Source organism: Carex rostrata, chromosome 16 (genome assembly GCF_964058835.1).
Source record: "Carex rostrata chromosome 16, lpCarRost1.2, whole genome shotgun sequence".
Classification (NCBI taxonomy): Eukaryota; Viridiplantae; Streptophyta; class Magnoliopsida; order Poales; family Cyperaceae; genus Carex; species Carex rostrata.
Window position 1 is genome coordinate 5952349 of NC_135933.1, and position 14787 is coordinate 5967135.

Consider the following 14787-nt stretch of genomic DNA (forward strand, 5'->3'; position numbering starts at 1 on the left):
TTGACAAGCAAAGGTCAACCGATTTTATCATAACCAATTATGCGACATTTCTATTTTTCTTTTTTATATTACCGGTTGTACTTAATTTTGTCTCTTGCTGTATGTTTGTTTCATTTAGTGTACTTTTGATTTTATATGCATTAGCGTTGCAGTTAAGCTCCTTTTGCTCGTTGAAACTTCGGAAGCAAATACCACAAGTATTTTATATTCAAAAAGAGAAAACTTGAGCGAAAGCAAAGCAAAAATTCAGCTTTGACATGGATATTATATGGCTAAAGCTTTTCCCAATTATGCTTATGAAAGTAACATCACATCAGTGCATAATTTGCATCGTCATAAGTCGTGCTTTTCCTCTCTCTCTCTCTGTTTTTTTTTTTTTTTTTTTTTTTTTGTACCCCGAAGAAAAAGCTTGCCTACAAGTCGTATCGTTCAGGAATCATTGAATCACTGACGCAGGGGACCGGATTTTTGTTTGTTTTGAAATGCATGATAGAGACTATCAAGTTTACAATAAGTAATGTATTTACATCACTTTTTTACACAAATTATATATGATGTTATTCTCCTAACTGTCTAGGATTCAAAAATCCTCTATGCCCGGTTGGATCATGTCAATTTTAATCGAGTATTCCCTTTCAGCATCTTTTTAATCGAGTCAATTTTCATGGGCTAATCAGCACCCGCGGACACCGATGCTTCTTTGGTTTCACTCTTTATTGTATTTTGCAGTTGTCCACCATGAACTTCTGGCCCGACCATCATCACATTTTCTGTGTTCTCGATTTATCACTCATCTGCGCTCTCTTGTCTCTACTCTTCCACTATTCTTTCACTAGATCTTCATAGAATCCGCATATGCATTAATATACCATTTGAGTTAAATTTTGAACTGTGCGATTACAAATTCGGACAACTCTGACTCATGCCTATAAATTATGGTCCCTTTAATATTTTTTTGAAAAATAGTGGTATATACCACTGATTTCATTTGAAATCATAGCATATCTGATACAGTACCTAATTGGTACCAAAATCAAATATGACAAGTCTTATACAGTCGTTCAAAACAGAAACAAAAATAAAAGAAATACAAAACTTCATAACATGCACATAACTAAGCAGGGCAACAACATAAGAAAGTACAAAAAACATCAAAATATGTATAAAACTAAGTACTACATATCTAATAAGTCTTCATCATTCTCCTCTTCTCCAGTCATTGGAGATGGAGGATTGCCAACTCCAAAAACCTGCATATTCTCTGAACTGATCACTTGGGAAATGGACATTGGAAGGTCCATTACTTGAGACTTCTTACCTCTTCCTCCTGAAGTTGATCTGGGAGATCCTTAACATCAGAAGGGAGCATTAGACTCAATTTTAAAAATGAATTATCTAAACAAGATTGACACCAAAAACTAACCAATAAAACAATTCTTGCACCAATAGATTTAAATCAGGCGGTCAGATTTTAATTCAAAATTTGAGTTAATGCAGAGGATGTGAATTCGATCATCTTCATTTATATGGATTTTATTCTCTCTTCTCTTTTGTCCCCCTCTAGCGTACCTTTCTCATCCAATGCAGCAGGTTCATATATAAAAAAATAACAACAGCAGGTCATGTATTCTTTTGACGGGTTGTAGGCAGTGGCGGAATAAAACTTAAATTTTATGAATGTCAAATGTGAATGAAGCTCAATTATATAAAATTTTCATGCTATGAATGAGGATCAATTTTATCATATTCATAGCATTTTATTCTAAACTATATATCAAAATATAAATGAGGAACAATTTATCATATTCATAGCACTTTAAACTATATAGAAATTCATATACTAGTACATAAATTTTGAAATTAAATACTAGTACATAAATCTTGAAATTAAATAGAGGTTAATTATTGACCTTCATTTCTTGAACTTCCCTCCAGCCCTGTTTGCAGGTAAGTCTTTCGTCATGCATGGTGTTTGAGATTATTTTCGGACTTGACAATTAGTTAATACACGCACGCACACACATATATAGAGAGAGAGAATGACTAAGCTCTAATCGTTTGTTTCTTGATTCAGGAACAAACAACTCAGTTCTTCGATTTCTGAAGTTCAAACGGCCGATCCAAACCGTTAGTTGTTTAATCTATATTAAAATGTGCTTGGAGACAAAATTTTATATTTTTTGGAATTTTTTACTATTTATTAAGATGGTTTAAAAATCGCTGTTTTTATTAAAATTATGCACAATAAAATAATAGCGACTTTCAAACCATCTTAATAAATAGTAACAAAATTCCAAAAAATATAAAATTTTGTCTCCAAGTACATTTTAATATAGATTAAACATCTAACGGTTTGGATCGCCCATTTGAACTTCGAAAATTGGAGAACCGAGTCGTCTATTCCTGAGCCCAGGAACAAACGATTTGAGCTTAGCCATTCTCTCTCTCTCTCTCTCTATATATATATAGAGAGAGAGAGGGAGAGAGAGAGAGATGAGCTACGCTATTCCATGGAGTAAAACGCGTTGGTGCTTCATGACACTATATTTTTATTTTGAAAATTAAAACGACCGATCCGAACCGCTCAACATGATCTCCATATTGAAATGTGCTTGGAGACCAAATTTTACATTTTTTTGGAATTTTTTTACTATTTATTAAGTAATTTTGAAAATCGCTGATCCGTTGGTCCATAAATATTTAATGTTTTTTTACTGTTTACAGCAAAACAAACAGTTTTCAAAATTATTTAATAAATAGTAAAAAACTTCTAAAAAATGTAAAATTTGGTCTCCAAGCACATTTCAATATGGAGATCACATCTAACGGTTCGGATCGGTAGTTTGGACTTTCAAAATGAAAATACGGCGTGGAGTACAAACGCGTTTTACTTCATGGAGTAGCGTAGCTCATCTCTCTCTCTCTATATATATATATATATATTATTTTGACAAGTAAATGAATCATTCGTGAAGTAAATTAATTTCAACAGTTTTAATTTGTTGTTTCAAATCACATCGATATATTTTGAAGTTATTCTGATAGATTTACGAGTCAAATTCATCGAGAAAATACCACTATTTCAAAGAAAAAAACATTTAGCCGAGGCAATGGTTTTGTTGATTGCTCGAAATGACAGTAATATTCTATGAGTATTTATAGTATACTATTTTAAATATTTGATATTTTTTGGATTTATAGTTTGTATAAAGTCAGGAACTATTTTACAAGAAGCAGATACTTGAATTAAATATTTATAATACATTAAATGATTGCAATTTCATTTTTTATTTTGCATTTTGAGGGTTTTATTGTATTTTCTTAGGTAAGACTAGTTTTTCATATAGTTACAATTAAATATTAAAACTATTTTTATTTATAAATGAAAAATAGTAAATGGTACGGAGTAAGAAATCATTAGTAATTTTATATTTATGTTGAAAATTATAAATTCTTAATAATAATAAATTAATAATTAAAGGGCGATATTGTCATTTTACCCTTAAAAAAATAACTTGATTGTGTTGGATTAGCAGTTCAGAATGATATTTATACCAAATAAAAATTTGGAGTAATTCACAAATAAAAACAATAGAAGAGGTTCCATTACATTATTTTCTCTTCTTCTTTTTCATTGCAGTTCACAGTGCACAAGAGAAGTCGAGTGAACTAAAAATTCCCAAATTGCAACGATTGCTCCACTTACATGGATGCACGAAATGGCCCGTTCAACGCACTAGTATTATAAAAATATTAAAAACTTGTGAAAGGTTGAAACATGTTATGTGAACGATACGCTCGAAAACGTCAAATATTAATTAATTAATATTAATAATATAAAATAAACAGATGTCAGAGATGTGGTGCAAGCAGTAATGCAGTATGCACATTAATATAGTCTACATGCAAGGTTGGCAAATAAAAAATGGGGTTCGTGGGAGAGTTATAATGGAAACCAGGGAGTAATGAATGAAATCATGATTATTTTTCACTTCATATATTTTGTATTTTTTAATGTCTTAACAATTAAAAGTTCAACGGCAAAATGGTGGAGGCGCATAATGTCTCCACCAACAAGAGTCCTCTCCGGATCACGTGACATCTCATGTGCTGCTCATTATTGTCCCTCCTGATTTTCTGTGGCAAAGAGTTCTTCCATTCTCCTGCTCATGATTCATGAATTATGAAATTATGATTCGTTCTACAGCGCAGATAATCCGGGAGTCATTAAATGCACGGTTTTAAGTTTGTGGTATCTTTGTTCAGGGTTTGCGACTAAGTCCGTGACATTAATTGCTTCCGTGACCTGGAAACGGTATCCTCTCCGGAGGTTTTAGCTGCAGAGCTGTGCGGTGGTTTTGATCTGGTCCGTTTGTTTTGGAACGGACGGGCTGAATTAAGGATTTATCAAATTTTAAGTTTTTTTAAAATTCAGGCAAGATCTGTTCTGGTCTGTCCGATTCGAAATGAACGGACCAGATCAAAACCACCGCACAGCTCCGCAAGTAAAATCTCCGTAGAGGATACGCTTCCCCGTGACCTGTGCCTTGACAATAAACATCTTATTATAAAATTCATGTATTTTATAAGGATTGAACAGGGGGTTGGCAAATTGGCAAAATCAAATAATAAATTAACACAGTATCTCGTATGGATCCTGATCTTTCAAACAAGTTGAGAGCCAAATTAGCCAATGGTCACTTAGTGGGGCGGGATAGGGAGAAGGTTGCAATATTTAATTCATTGACATATCATACATTTTACCATATTTTTTTTTAAGAAAACATATTTCAACGAATAATGTTTAATTTTGATTTAGAGATGAATATTAAAGAGTTTGAAAACCAGCTTGTGTCCAGAATGGAACGTCATAATCAGAGTTGAAGAAAATAATAGCTAATAATTATATGATATTTTCAATCCCAATTAATGAATTAAATGACATCCTGCCGAAATTTTTAAATATACCATTTTAAGAAAATAAATAAACCAAAACACCATCGGTGACTGGATTTAATAAAAATAGCATGGCCGCTTTGGCGCGAAGCGGGTACCCTGAACGTGGCCGCTATGGTGGGAATCGGCCACTATATTGGGCCGGCTTTAGGCCCAGCGGGGTGGCCGCTTTGGGGGGTAGTGGCCAGGGCCGCTTCCTAGGGTAGAGGGCACCCTGATAAAATATATATATATACATAGTTGTATTATTGAGGAGAGATATATTCATTTGACGCACAGAGGTCATATGCCACTAGCGCCGCTTCAGCTGTAAGTATTTTATTTTCTTTCTTATAAAAAAAAAATTAGTATTTATAATTAATTTAATTAATTTTTAATTTTAGGTTTTCTTATACTCATACCAAATGGCTGTTATGGTATCTATTTACACTGGTGGTGAGATTTTAACAGGCCCTAATGGGGTTTATTACAGTATCGGGCCTGTTTTTGTGATACCTGTAATCTCGGGTACTGATTTGTTGGTTCTGAAATCGATTATTTCTCAGAACCTCGGATTGAATCAGGATCGATATGACCTTGATATTCAGGCCAAAATTAGCATGCCCAATGGTTCAGGCCAAACTTGGTTCCAACTTTTTCCTGTTCAGAATGATGGAGTCTGGCAGGTACTGTACAACCAGACAATTAGTTTTTCTGGGGGTGGATACAAGATAATTGAACTCTTTGTGGAGATTAACCGAGTCCAGCGTCCTAACCCCCTTGCAAGGTTAATCCGGGGTGCTATTCGGGCTAATGCCTCAACCTCCTCAAGTCCAGTGTCCCAACCCCCTTTCCAGATTGACATGCCTGAAAGTAGTAATGCCCCAGTTCAGGAGGGCCGACGGTCTACTAGTCGGCCCTCCCGTCGGTCCCGAATCCCTTTGCCGATTGACATGCCTGAGAGTAGTCAAGCCCCAGTCCAGAGGGACCGACCGTCTAATAGTCAGCACTCCCATCGATCCCGAGCCCAGCCTTGTGATCCGGAGGAAACTGAGGAGACGATGGATCCGGAAATACAAGAGGCAGAGGAAAATTGGGGGGATGTTGATCCTGATTGCATGAGTGATCACAGTGACACAGCAGATACGAGGCCTGTGCTCGGGCAGACAAAAAAATTCAAGGTTGATAAAGGGTTTCAGATAATGGGTCGCGGGGTTGAGCACCCGATTGCAGCTTTCAATGACCTGTCAGGTTTTCAGGAAGCAAATGTGGGGTTATTTGGTAGACATGCAGAGTTTGAAAATGAATTGTCAGAGGGACAAACCTATGATTCAAAGGAGGAAATGAAAGCTGCAATTTACAAGTTTCACATTCTTTGTAATAAAGAGATTAAGAATACGCACAGTGACAAACAACGGATTAGGTTCAAGTGCAAGGACCCCAGATGTGGTTGGTACATTAATGCAAGGGTCACTGGTTTTGGTACACAATGGAAAGTATCCAAGTGCCCAACAAAACATGTTTGTCATGCGGATGCCACAAGAATAGATCATGCACAGTTGACCGCTGCTATGGTTGCCGATTGCATCTCGGCGCACATGAGAAATGACGTAGATTTAAGTATCACTTCTGTCAGAATAGCTTGTGCACAAACGTACAACGGTCAGGTACCAGCGTACAATAAATTGTGGCGTGGAAGAGAGTTGGCAATTGCCCGCCAATTTGGTAGTTGGGAGGGGTCATATGCGCTTGTAGTCCCCTTATTGGAGGCAATTAAGCGAAAAAATCCAGGTACATTGTTTGATGTTACCTCATATCCAACTGGTGAGCCTGGACCTTACAGGTACTTTAATAGGGCGGCTTGGGCATTTGGACCATGCATAGAGGCTTTCCAACACCTGAGACATGTCATCACTGTTGATGCCTGTTTCTTAGCAGGCCGGTACAAAGGTAAAATGTTGATTGCAACCGGGTACGATGCAGAAAATCAGCTCCTCCCGTTGGCTTTTTCATTGGTAGATACAGAGAATTTTGAAGATTGTGCATGGTTCATGCAATGGTTGAGGCGCAATGTAATTCGCTCCAGGTTTGTGTGTGTCATCACTGATAGGGGTAAGGGCATAAAAAAGGTGTTTCGACAGGATGATCTGGGATGGAATGAGGAAGATGAGGATGAGTGCGTTCACCGTCTTTGTGCTACTCACATAGCAGAAAATATGAAAAGGAATCATTGCAATGAAGAAGCAATCAAGTACTTCAGGATATGTGTGGCGAAGAGAAAGATGAGGAGATATGAGCAAGGAATGCAAGCAATGGGAGATGTATGTGATCGGGCTCTGAATTGGTTGGATGGTGTGGGTAAGTATCTAGATCAAGATGAGAACGAATGTCCTAAACCATGGAAGATATTCCAGGCGTTGGATGGGGGTTTCCGTTGGGGAATTATGACGACGAACGGGTCCGAGTCGCTCAATAATGTTTTTAGATCTTCTCGTAGGTTGCCGGTAGCAGCAATAATTGAGGACACGTTTTACAAATGTCAGCAATGGTTTGCTCAAAGGAGGGCAAAAGCGCAATTTGAAGCAAGCCAGGGTCAACAGTTCTCATGTCGTGTGCACGAGGTATGTTATTTTAATTAAATTATTTTATTTTTGTAATTTTTATTAATTTCAAGCAATGTATTTTTCGTAGTTGATTAACAAACGGTGCGGGAGGTCACAATCTATGACGACGCTCGGTGGATTTGGCAACTGGAACGAGTTTGAGATAACATCCACACAAGAGAAAGTTAATGCATACATGAAAGACGCTTCTGGCCGGTCTACCAAAGCGAATTATAAATACACGGTGGTAATCATGGATGAGAACACGGTTACATGCACATGCCAGAAGCCGCAATTAAACAGAATACCGTGTTCTCATGTTCTGGCAGTGTGCCGTCTCCGTGGCATTGACCCTGGAAGGTTTGTACATTACTACTACCACATACAGACACTTATCAACACATGGCTGGGTGAATGGCATGTGTATGACAATCAGTCTGATTGGCCGGAAAATGAAGGCCCAATCCTTGTTCCAAATGACAAAAATATTACCTTGGGTCGAAGGCGAGTTAATAGGATTCCGATGTGGCTTGATTTACTTCATAATAGAAGGAGAGGACATCAGACTCGCCGGGATACACAAGAACAACAAAATAGAGCTGCTCGAGATGCACGAGGTAGTTAACTCATACATTTTTGTTATTAAATTTTCAGGTTGAGAAAGAGGAGTAACAATACATTTTTGTTATTAAATTTTCAGGTTGAGAAAGAGGCAAGCAATGTATTTTTATCCGACGGTCAAGTTTAGATTTGTGATTTATTGTTTGTTTACTCGTTTATTGTATTAACATGCATACACCTATTTAGGCGCACTATTATTATTTGTTTTGATTTATTTGTGATTTATTTGTTGTTTTATTGTTTGTTTTACAAATCGTTACGTTCAGATTTACTGTGACGAAAAATGATGAAAGATAAAAGCAAAATAGTACAATAAATAACAACATGAAAGAAAGATAAGCATCATGATATAACAAATCACAGTATATGACAACACTAGAGTAAAAAAAAGTACAAAAACAAACAACAGGATGAAGCGGCACTAGTGGCATATGACCTCTGTGCGTCAAATGAATATCTCTCTCCTCAATAATACAACTCTGTATATATATATATTTTATCAGGGTGCCCTCTACCCCAGGAAGCGGCCCTGGCCGCTACCCCCCAAAGCGGCCACCCCGCTGGGCCTAAAGCCGGCCCAATATAGTGGCCGATTCCCACCATAGCGGCCACGTTCAGGGTACCCGCTTCGCGCCAAAGCGGCCATGCTATTTTTATTAAATCCAGCCACCGATGGTGTTTTGGTTTATTTATTTTCTTAAAATGGTATATTTAAAAATTTCGGGACATCCTGGATTCCAGACAGGAAATCTCAACACTAGGATACAATCTTGATTGATATCCGGTGCTAGAGATCAAAGACATCTGTCATAATTTAACAATGTAGATCAAATGATTAAAAATAAAAGATTAAAGAAGGCTTTGTTATACCTTCATAAAACAAAAAAGAGTTCAATTCAAATGGTAGGAAATGTGGGATAATATAATTACTCCTATTATTACATAATTTTTCTATTTGTTGATACTAACTGTTAATAATTTTTGTCCTTCTTGCTACATTTTACAGGGGTAACTCGATTAAAAGAATCCCATTAATCGATAAAAAAAGATAAATTAAAGCCCTAACTCGGACTTTAGCAACAATGGTGAACTAGAATAGAAAGAAAATGGGAAAAAAACATCAAGCTTAACTTTTATTTTATGTTAACTAAATTGGGAAGCTGGAGTATCGAATTTATAACCCAATCATTGTGTAATAGTTTAAGAGGTGAGTTTAAATGCCTTTATTTTGTGCCTCCACTATGTCTTTATTTTGACTTTTAAATTTTAAATTTTGAGTTATTAAAGTTTTAAAAAATGAAGACATGATGAAAACACAAAAAATGGAGACATTTGAACTCTCCTCATAGTTTAAATATTGTTTTTCTTTTATTTAAATCTTTTACTCCTTGAGAACTTCTCCCTAATAGTTCATTATAAAATTTACCTTTATCTGTCGACATTTGATTCTATATTTTCATGACGGCTATACCTGAATTAATGAAAATTAAGTTAATTCGAAATGAGGACAATTACGATGTACTCCAAACACATTTCTTTTATCTCAAAATAATGTTTGGTTTGTCGTTCTTTACATTGCATACTATTAAAATCAGCAACATGCACACACTATTTTCATACTATCCCGAATAACATTAACTGTTTTTTTTAACAATAAAAACACACTCAACGAAAAAATCATGCTACTATTATTAGTCTGAATGCAGGATAGTATATTGAAATTGGATGCAAAACAAAGAGCGCGGAAAACCGACGATCCAACTTGTTCAGGCCCACAGTGTGTGTGAGACAACACTCACACAATAATCCGGACCCTTTTGGTCCACTCACCTGAATCATCTCCAAACCGGACCCACTCCCACCCAATACAACTTCCTCGTAACCCTTTAAAAAATCAAATTAAAATTTATACCCTGTAACATGTATAACCCTCACATTTACATTATACCTGCACAAAAATAATGCACTATTTAGATTCTATCAATATTTGTTTTTTTCTGCAGAAATAAGTTATATCTTAATCTTTTCAAATACATTATTGTATCTATCATACTATGAAGTAGAAGGAGATGCAATTAACAATTCACATTACATAAATGTGCTAATTAAGATAATATAGTTATGAAAAATATTGTTATTGATACGTATTGATTTATCTTAAATAAAAAATTATGTTAAATTTAATTGCTTAACATTATGTTTTTCTATGAATATGTTGTAAAATATCTTGTACACATATCTCCTCTTTTCTTGTGTCTTGGTGCTATTCCTCTTAATCACCGGGATCAATAATCTGTCATTTGGTACAAGAGTGAGATGCAATCGTATCATTTTAAAATCTTTACCGAATTTCGAAATAAAAAATTATTAGCCAAGCATGGAGGGAAAGTTAAGAAGTAATAATAATATATGGAAGGATGAAGGAGCAAATGAGGCTAATAACATAATCTTTAAAGAGCACGCTAGGGTTTGTATGCACTTATGCTTGTGCGCGCCAATTCTCTTGAACCGGAAGCAAAGAAAGACAGATCAGAATTTAAAAGGCAAGAGATCTGACCAATCAATCGAACCACTAGGGAGGCACGACCCGGCTACGTGGCATCCATCTGGCCTTTAACGTGGATCCGTGCATGAGCTGTCGGCTGTCAGGTTTACCCCTGTGGGCCCCACCTCATGTGCTGGTCGGCCTCCCTACTTTAAATAACACGCCCACTCTCTTCCCGTTCTCCAACAAAACCCGTCTCTTGTGCTTACTGCTTAGTGTCTCAAATAAGCGAAATTTCAAACGAAAAAGGAAATAAGAACCGGAGCGTTCTTTCTATTCCCACCAATTTCGACATTTTTACGAGATTTTTCAAGGGAAAACAATGGAGTGGCCTGCTTGCTTAGACGAGTACGAGAAGCTTGTTATTCGCATGAACACTCCGAGGTATAATCTCTAACCCCGCCTCTTTATCTAATCGCTCCTCTTTCAAATTGAGCAACGCTAACAGATCGCTATTTATACAGGGTTGTTATTGACAATGCGGCATGCCCCACAGCGACTGTGGTCCAAGTTGACAGTGGACGAAAGCACGGCGTGTTGCTAGAGGCTGTACAGGTCTTAACCGACCTGAACCTTTCTATCAAGAAGGGGTACATCTCCTCCGATGGGCGCTGGTTCATGGATGTGTTTCATGTCACCGACCAGTACGGTTGCAAACTCACCGACGACAGTGTGCTCAGTTACATTGAGCAGGTACAACAACTAATTTTAGATATTCAATTGTCTCTAATTTTGAAATTGGATGTAGAATGTAGCTTAATCGGTGAAGTTTTTTCTTTTAGTCCAAATTGGTTGCTCCGCTTTTTATTTTTATTTTTAAGATCTGGGAATACCTTTCCCTGGGAATGAAAAGAAATAAACGAGTATATTTAATTGAAAATGTAGGGAGGCTCTGGACTAATCAAACTCATTTCACCTTTTGCTATTTTCTTAATTTAAAATACAAAGCATGTTAAACCCACTGACAGCCAAATTTCACTCTATTTGAATCTAATTTGGAAAGTACCTTCTTCGAGATGGTCATGAAACAAACTATTTAAGAATAGATTTCTCATATTATTTTCCCTTTCTTAATTACAGTCTCTGGGTTCATGGAATCCAACAAGGTCACAAAGCTTTGAAGGCCTAACAGCCATCGAACTTACTGGCTCAGACCGACCAGGCCTCCTTTCTGAAGTGTTTGCTGTGCTGACTGATTTTGAGTGTAACGTGGTTGATGCATGTGTGTGGACCCACAAAGGCCGCATTGCTTGTGTTGTGTTAATTAAGGATGAGTCATCAGGCTCTCCTATTGAAGATGCGAAAAAAATTGACATGATTGAGTGCCGCCTTAGTCACTTGCTCAGTTTGGGGGGTCAGAATGATGGCCGCGTGTCAATCATCGGCATGCCGGCTCTCGGTGGCTCCATCTCACATGCTGATCGACGCCTTCATCAAATGATGTTTGAAGATTTTGATTTTGACTGTGCTGATGACAGCGAGGCTATTGCCTTTGACACCGATGTGCCTTGCGTGTCAGTGCAGGACTGGGCTGAGCGGGGGTACTCGATTGTGACCGTGCAATGTCGGGACCGCAGAAAGCTGTTGTTTGATGTGGTTTGCACTTTGACTGACCTGGATTATGTGATTTCACATGGGACTCTTGATACTACGGATGACCGGGCCCATGAGGTAAATTGAACATTTTGTATTAATTCTTGTTTAAATGTAGATAAATATAATGATAAATTTTAAAATTAGTTGGGTCTAACATTTATTTTGGTTTTTATTATGTGCAGGAGTTTTACATTAGGCACATGAATGGAAGCCCCATAAGCTCTGAGGCTGAGAGACAACGAGTTGTTAGATGTGTGCAAGCTGCCATAGAAAGAAGAGGCTCCGAGGTACTAAATCAATTCTATCAAAACTATCTTATTTATGAGAACAAGGATAAACAAAAGACTTAAAAAAGCGGAATATCTTTGACCTAATACCGAAATTGTTACATGGCACAGGGTCTAAGGCTAGAGCTATGCATTCTTGACCGCCCAGGATTGCTCTCTGACGTGACAAGAACGTTCCGAGAAAACGGATTGCTTGTCACACGTGCAGAGGTATCAACCAAGGATGACATGGCATGCAACGTGTTTTATGTAACTGACATGGCTGGTCAACCGGCCGACCCTAGGTCTGTTGACTCTGTCCGACAAAAGATCGGCGAAAGTTGTTTAGTCATAAAGGAAGAAACATCCCCACGGCTCTTTAGAAAGGTGGCAAAGCAAAGCATGGAAGAACAAAATAATGGTGTTGCAGCTGGTTTATTTCATCTTGGCAGTTTTGTCAAGAGAAATTTGTACAGCCTAGGCTTAATTAAGTCCTAATTGCAAACCGAAACTTGGGTTCGCCAAATTGGATCTGATATGAGGCATGTACATACACAGTTGGAGAATGTTTATGGAATCGATTGAGAACTCAGGATTGCTTTGAAAGATATCAAATCAGTAGAAAGGTACAATGACCATGAAAAGCAGGAATGGAGATTTGGCACAGCGACATGGAGATCTGATTTGTTGGTAAAAAGATGGTAAAAGGGGTAGAAAAGACTTGTGGGTTTGATACGTTAGTTATTCGTTTCTTCTTTATTTGTGTTAGATATGCAAATAGTACTGTACTGTGTACATAACAATATTTAACTGTTTTAATTGTAATGGACCACGAAAATGTTGAAAGAGAAATTTTAAATTTCTTAAATGCTTCAGTTTCTCTTTTTTTTAAAAAAAATTTAAGACTCCGTATTGTTCATTTCTAATCAACTATCCTAATCCTAAAGGAAAGTATTGTAATTGAAATTTAGAAATAATGAAAGCAAATTGCCTCCAGAGATAAAGCGGAGGAAACATTTGATGAATTTTCAGACTAACTGAAAGATGGCGCCATTGTTTGAAATGGGAATCTTTGGATCCGTTGTTGTGATTAATTGCACGAATGTACATGATTCTGCCTTACACGTTTATTGAATTAATTATTAATTTGTTATCTTGTATAATATTCATAGGTCAAAGCATTAATCTAGCATCTGATAGGATCTTTGACGCTAGTATTAGATGGTGGTGTTTAAATTACATGATTATTGGGCCGTGACATGGTATATAGGAGCCTTGGTCATCAAATATTTTGACAAGAAAGTATGAACATGACTGTGAACAGCTGCATTAAGTACCAATTTTGTGACAGCTAGTTAAAAGAATTGATCTGCTGATTGATATTTTTAGATTACAACTTAAACTTGGTAATAAGAAGATATGGATGTAATGCTTTACCACTAACTATAAGATGATCTGGCAATCAATTAATGTATTAGAAATGGCCTGGGTGAATTCTGAAGAGTCACAGGGGCATTTTTTAGTTTTTTCAAACATCGTACTTTGTTATTCATGTTCAGTTGTCACTGTGTTCGTGGGAAAAAAAAATCACTCAAAGTGAATTTTTTCCTCACACGCATAATGTTTCGGCCATTCAAATTGGACCTAAACCTAAGTTCATTCTCATTCCCACCTGACAGTCGAACAGACCCGTACTATAAATATTTTGACAGCAAACAACTCTGTTTTTAAAGTTATATTAAAATTGTCAACTTACTTTTAGCATGTACACGTTATAAAAAAACTACATTAATTTCACTCAGTATAAGCTCAATTTGAGCCAGTTTATCCGACGATTAGCCGTTGGGAACAATAATTACTGCATGTCATTTTGATGAGTTAAAAGATAATTTAAATTTCGTCTGAGCAATTGTGCTTTCCTAGTATTTATTTGCACCAGATAACTTGAGTATTGAATAATTCGCAAAAGTACCAACCAATTACCAACGAGATTTGTTAAGTGGAGAAATTAAATCATTATCTTTCTAACCCTAATGTAAAGTAGAGAAATTTCATCTAGGGATGTAGCCTTCCACTTCCACCAGGACAGATTTGATTCTTCCATTTTTTTTTCTATATTTTTAGCCTTTTTGGGGTTGAAGTTAAAGATCACATAATGATATTTTATTTTTAAAGAGACCTACCTATAGTCTATAGACTAGGAGGGGCAAGTTCTTGCATG

General features: G+C 36.6%; 2 protein-coding genes across 2 annotated transcripts; both read left to right on the top strand.

Annotated features, from left to right (window-relative positions):
- The first annotated feature begins 7218 nt into the window (after window positions 1-7218).
- On the top strand, window positions 7219-8348 carry LOC144567478 (uncharacterized). Its single transcript, XM_078317624.1, has 2 exons — window positions 7219-8155; window positions 8239-8348. The coding sequence occupies exons 1-2, from the start codon at window positions 7660-7662 to the stop codon at window positions 8241-8243; spliced, it is 501 nt and encodes a 166-aa protein (XP_078173750.1). The 5' UTR covers window positions 7219-7659; the 3' UTR covers window positions 8244-8348.
- Window positions 8349-10888: 2540 nt separating this feature from the next.
- Window positions 10889-13434, top strand: LOC144567716 (ACT domain-containing protein ACR8-like). Its single transcript, XM_078317880.1, has 5 exons — window positions 10889-11088; window positions 11169-11397; window positions 11785-12375; window positions 12483-12587; window positions 12699-13434. Exons 1-5 carry the CDS (start codon window positions 11027-11029, stop codon window positions 13062-13064), a joined length of 1353 nt encoding a protein of 450 aa, XP_078174006.1. The 5' UTR covers window positions 10889-11026; the 3' UTR covers window positions 13065-13434.
- The last annotated feature ends 1353 nt before the right edge of the window (window positions 13435-14787 follow it).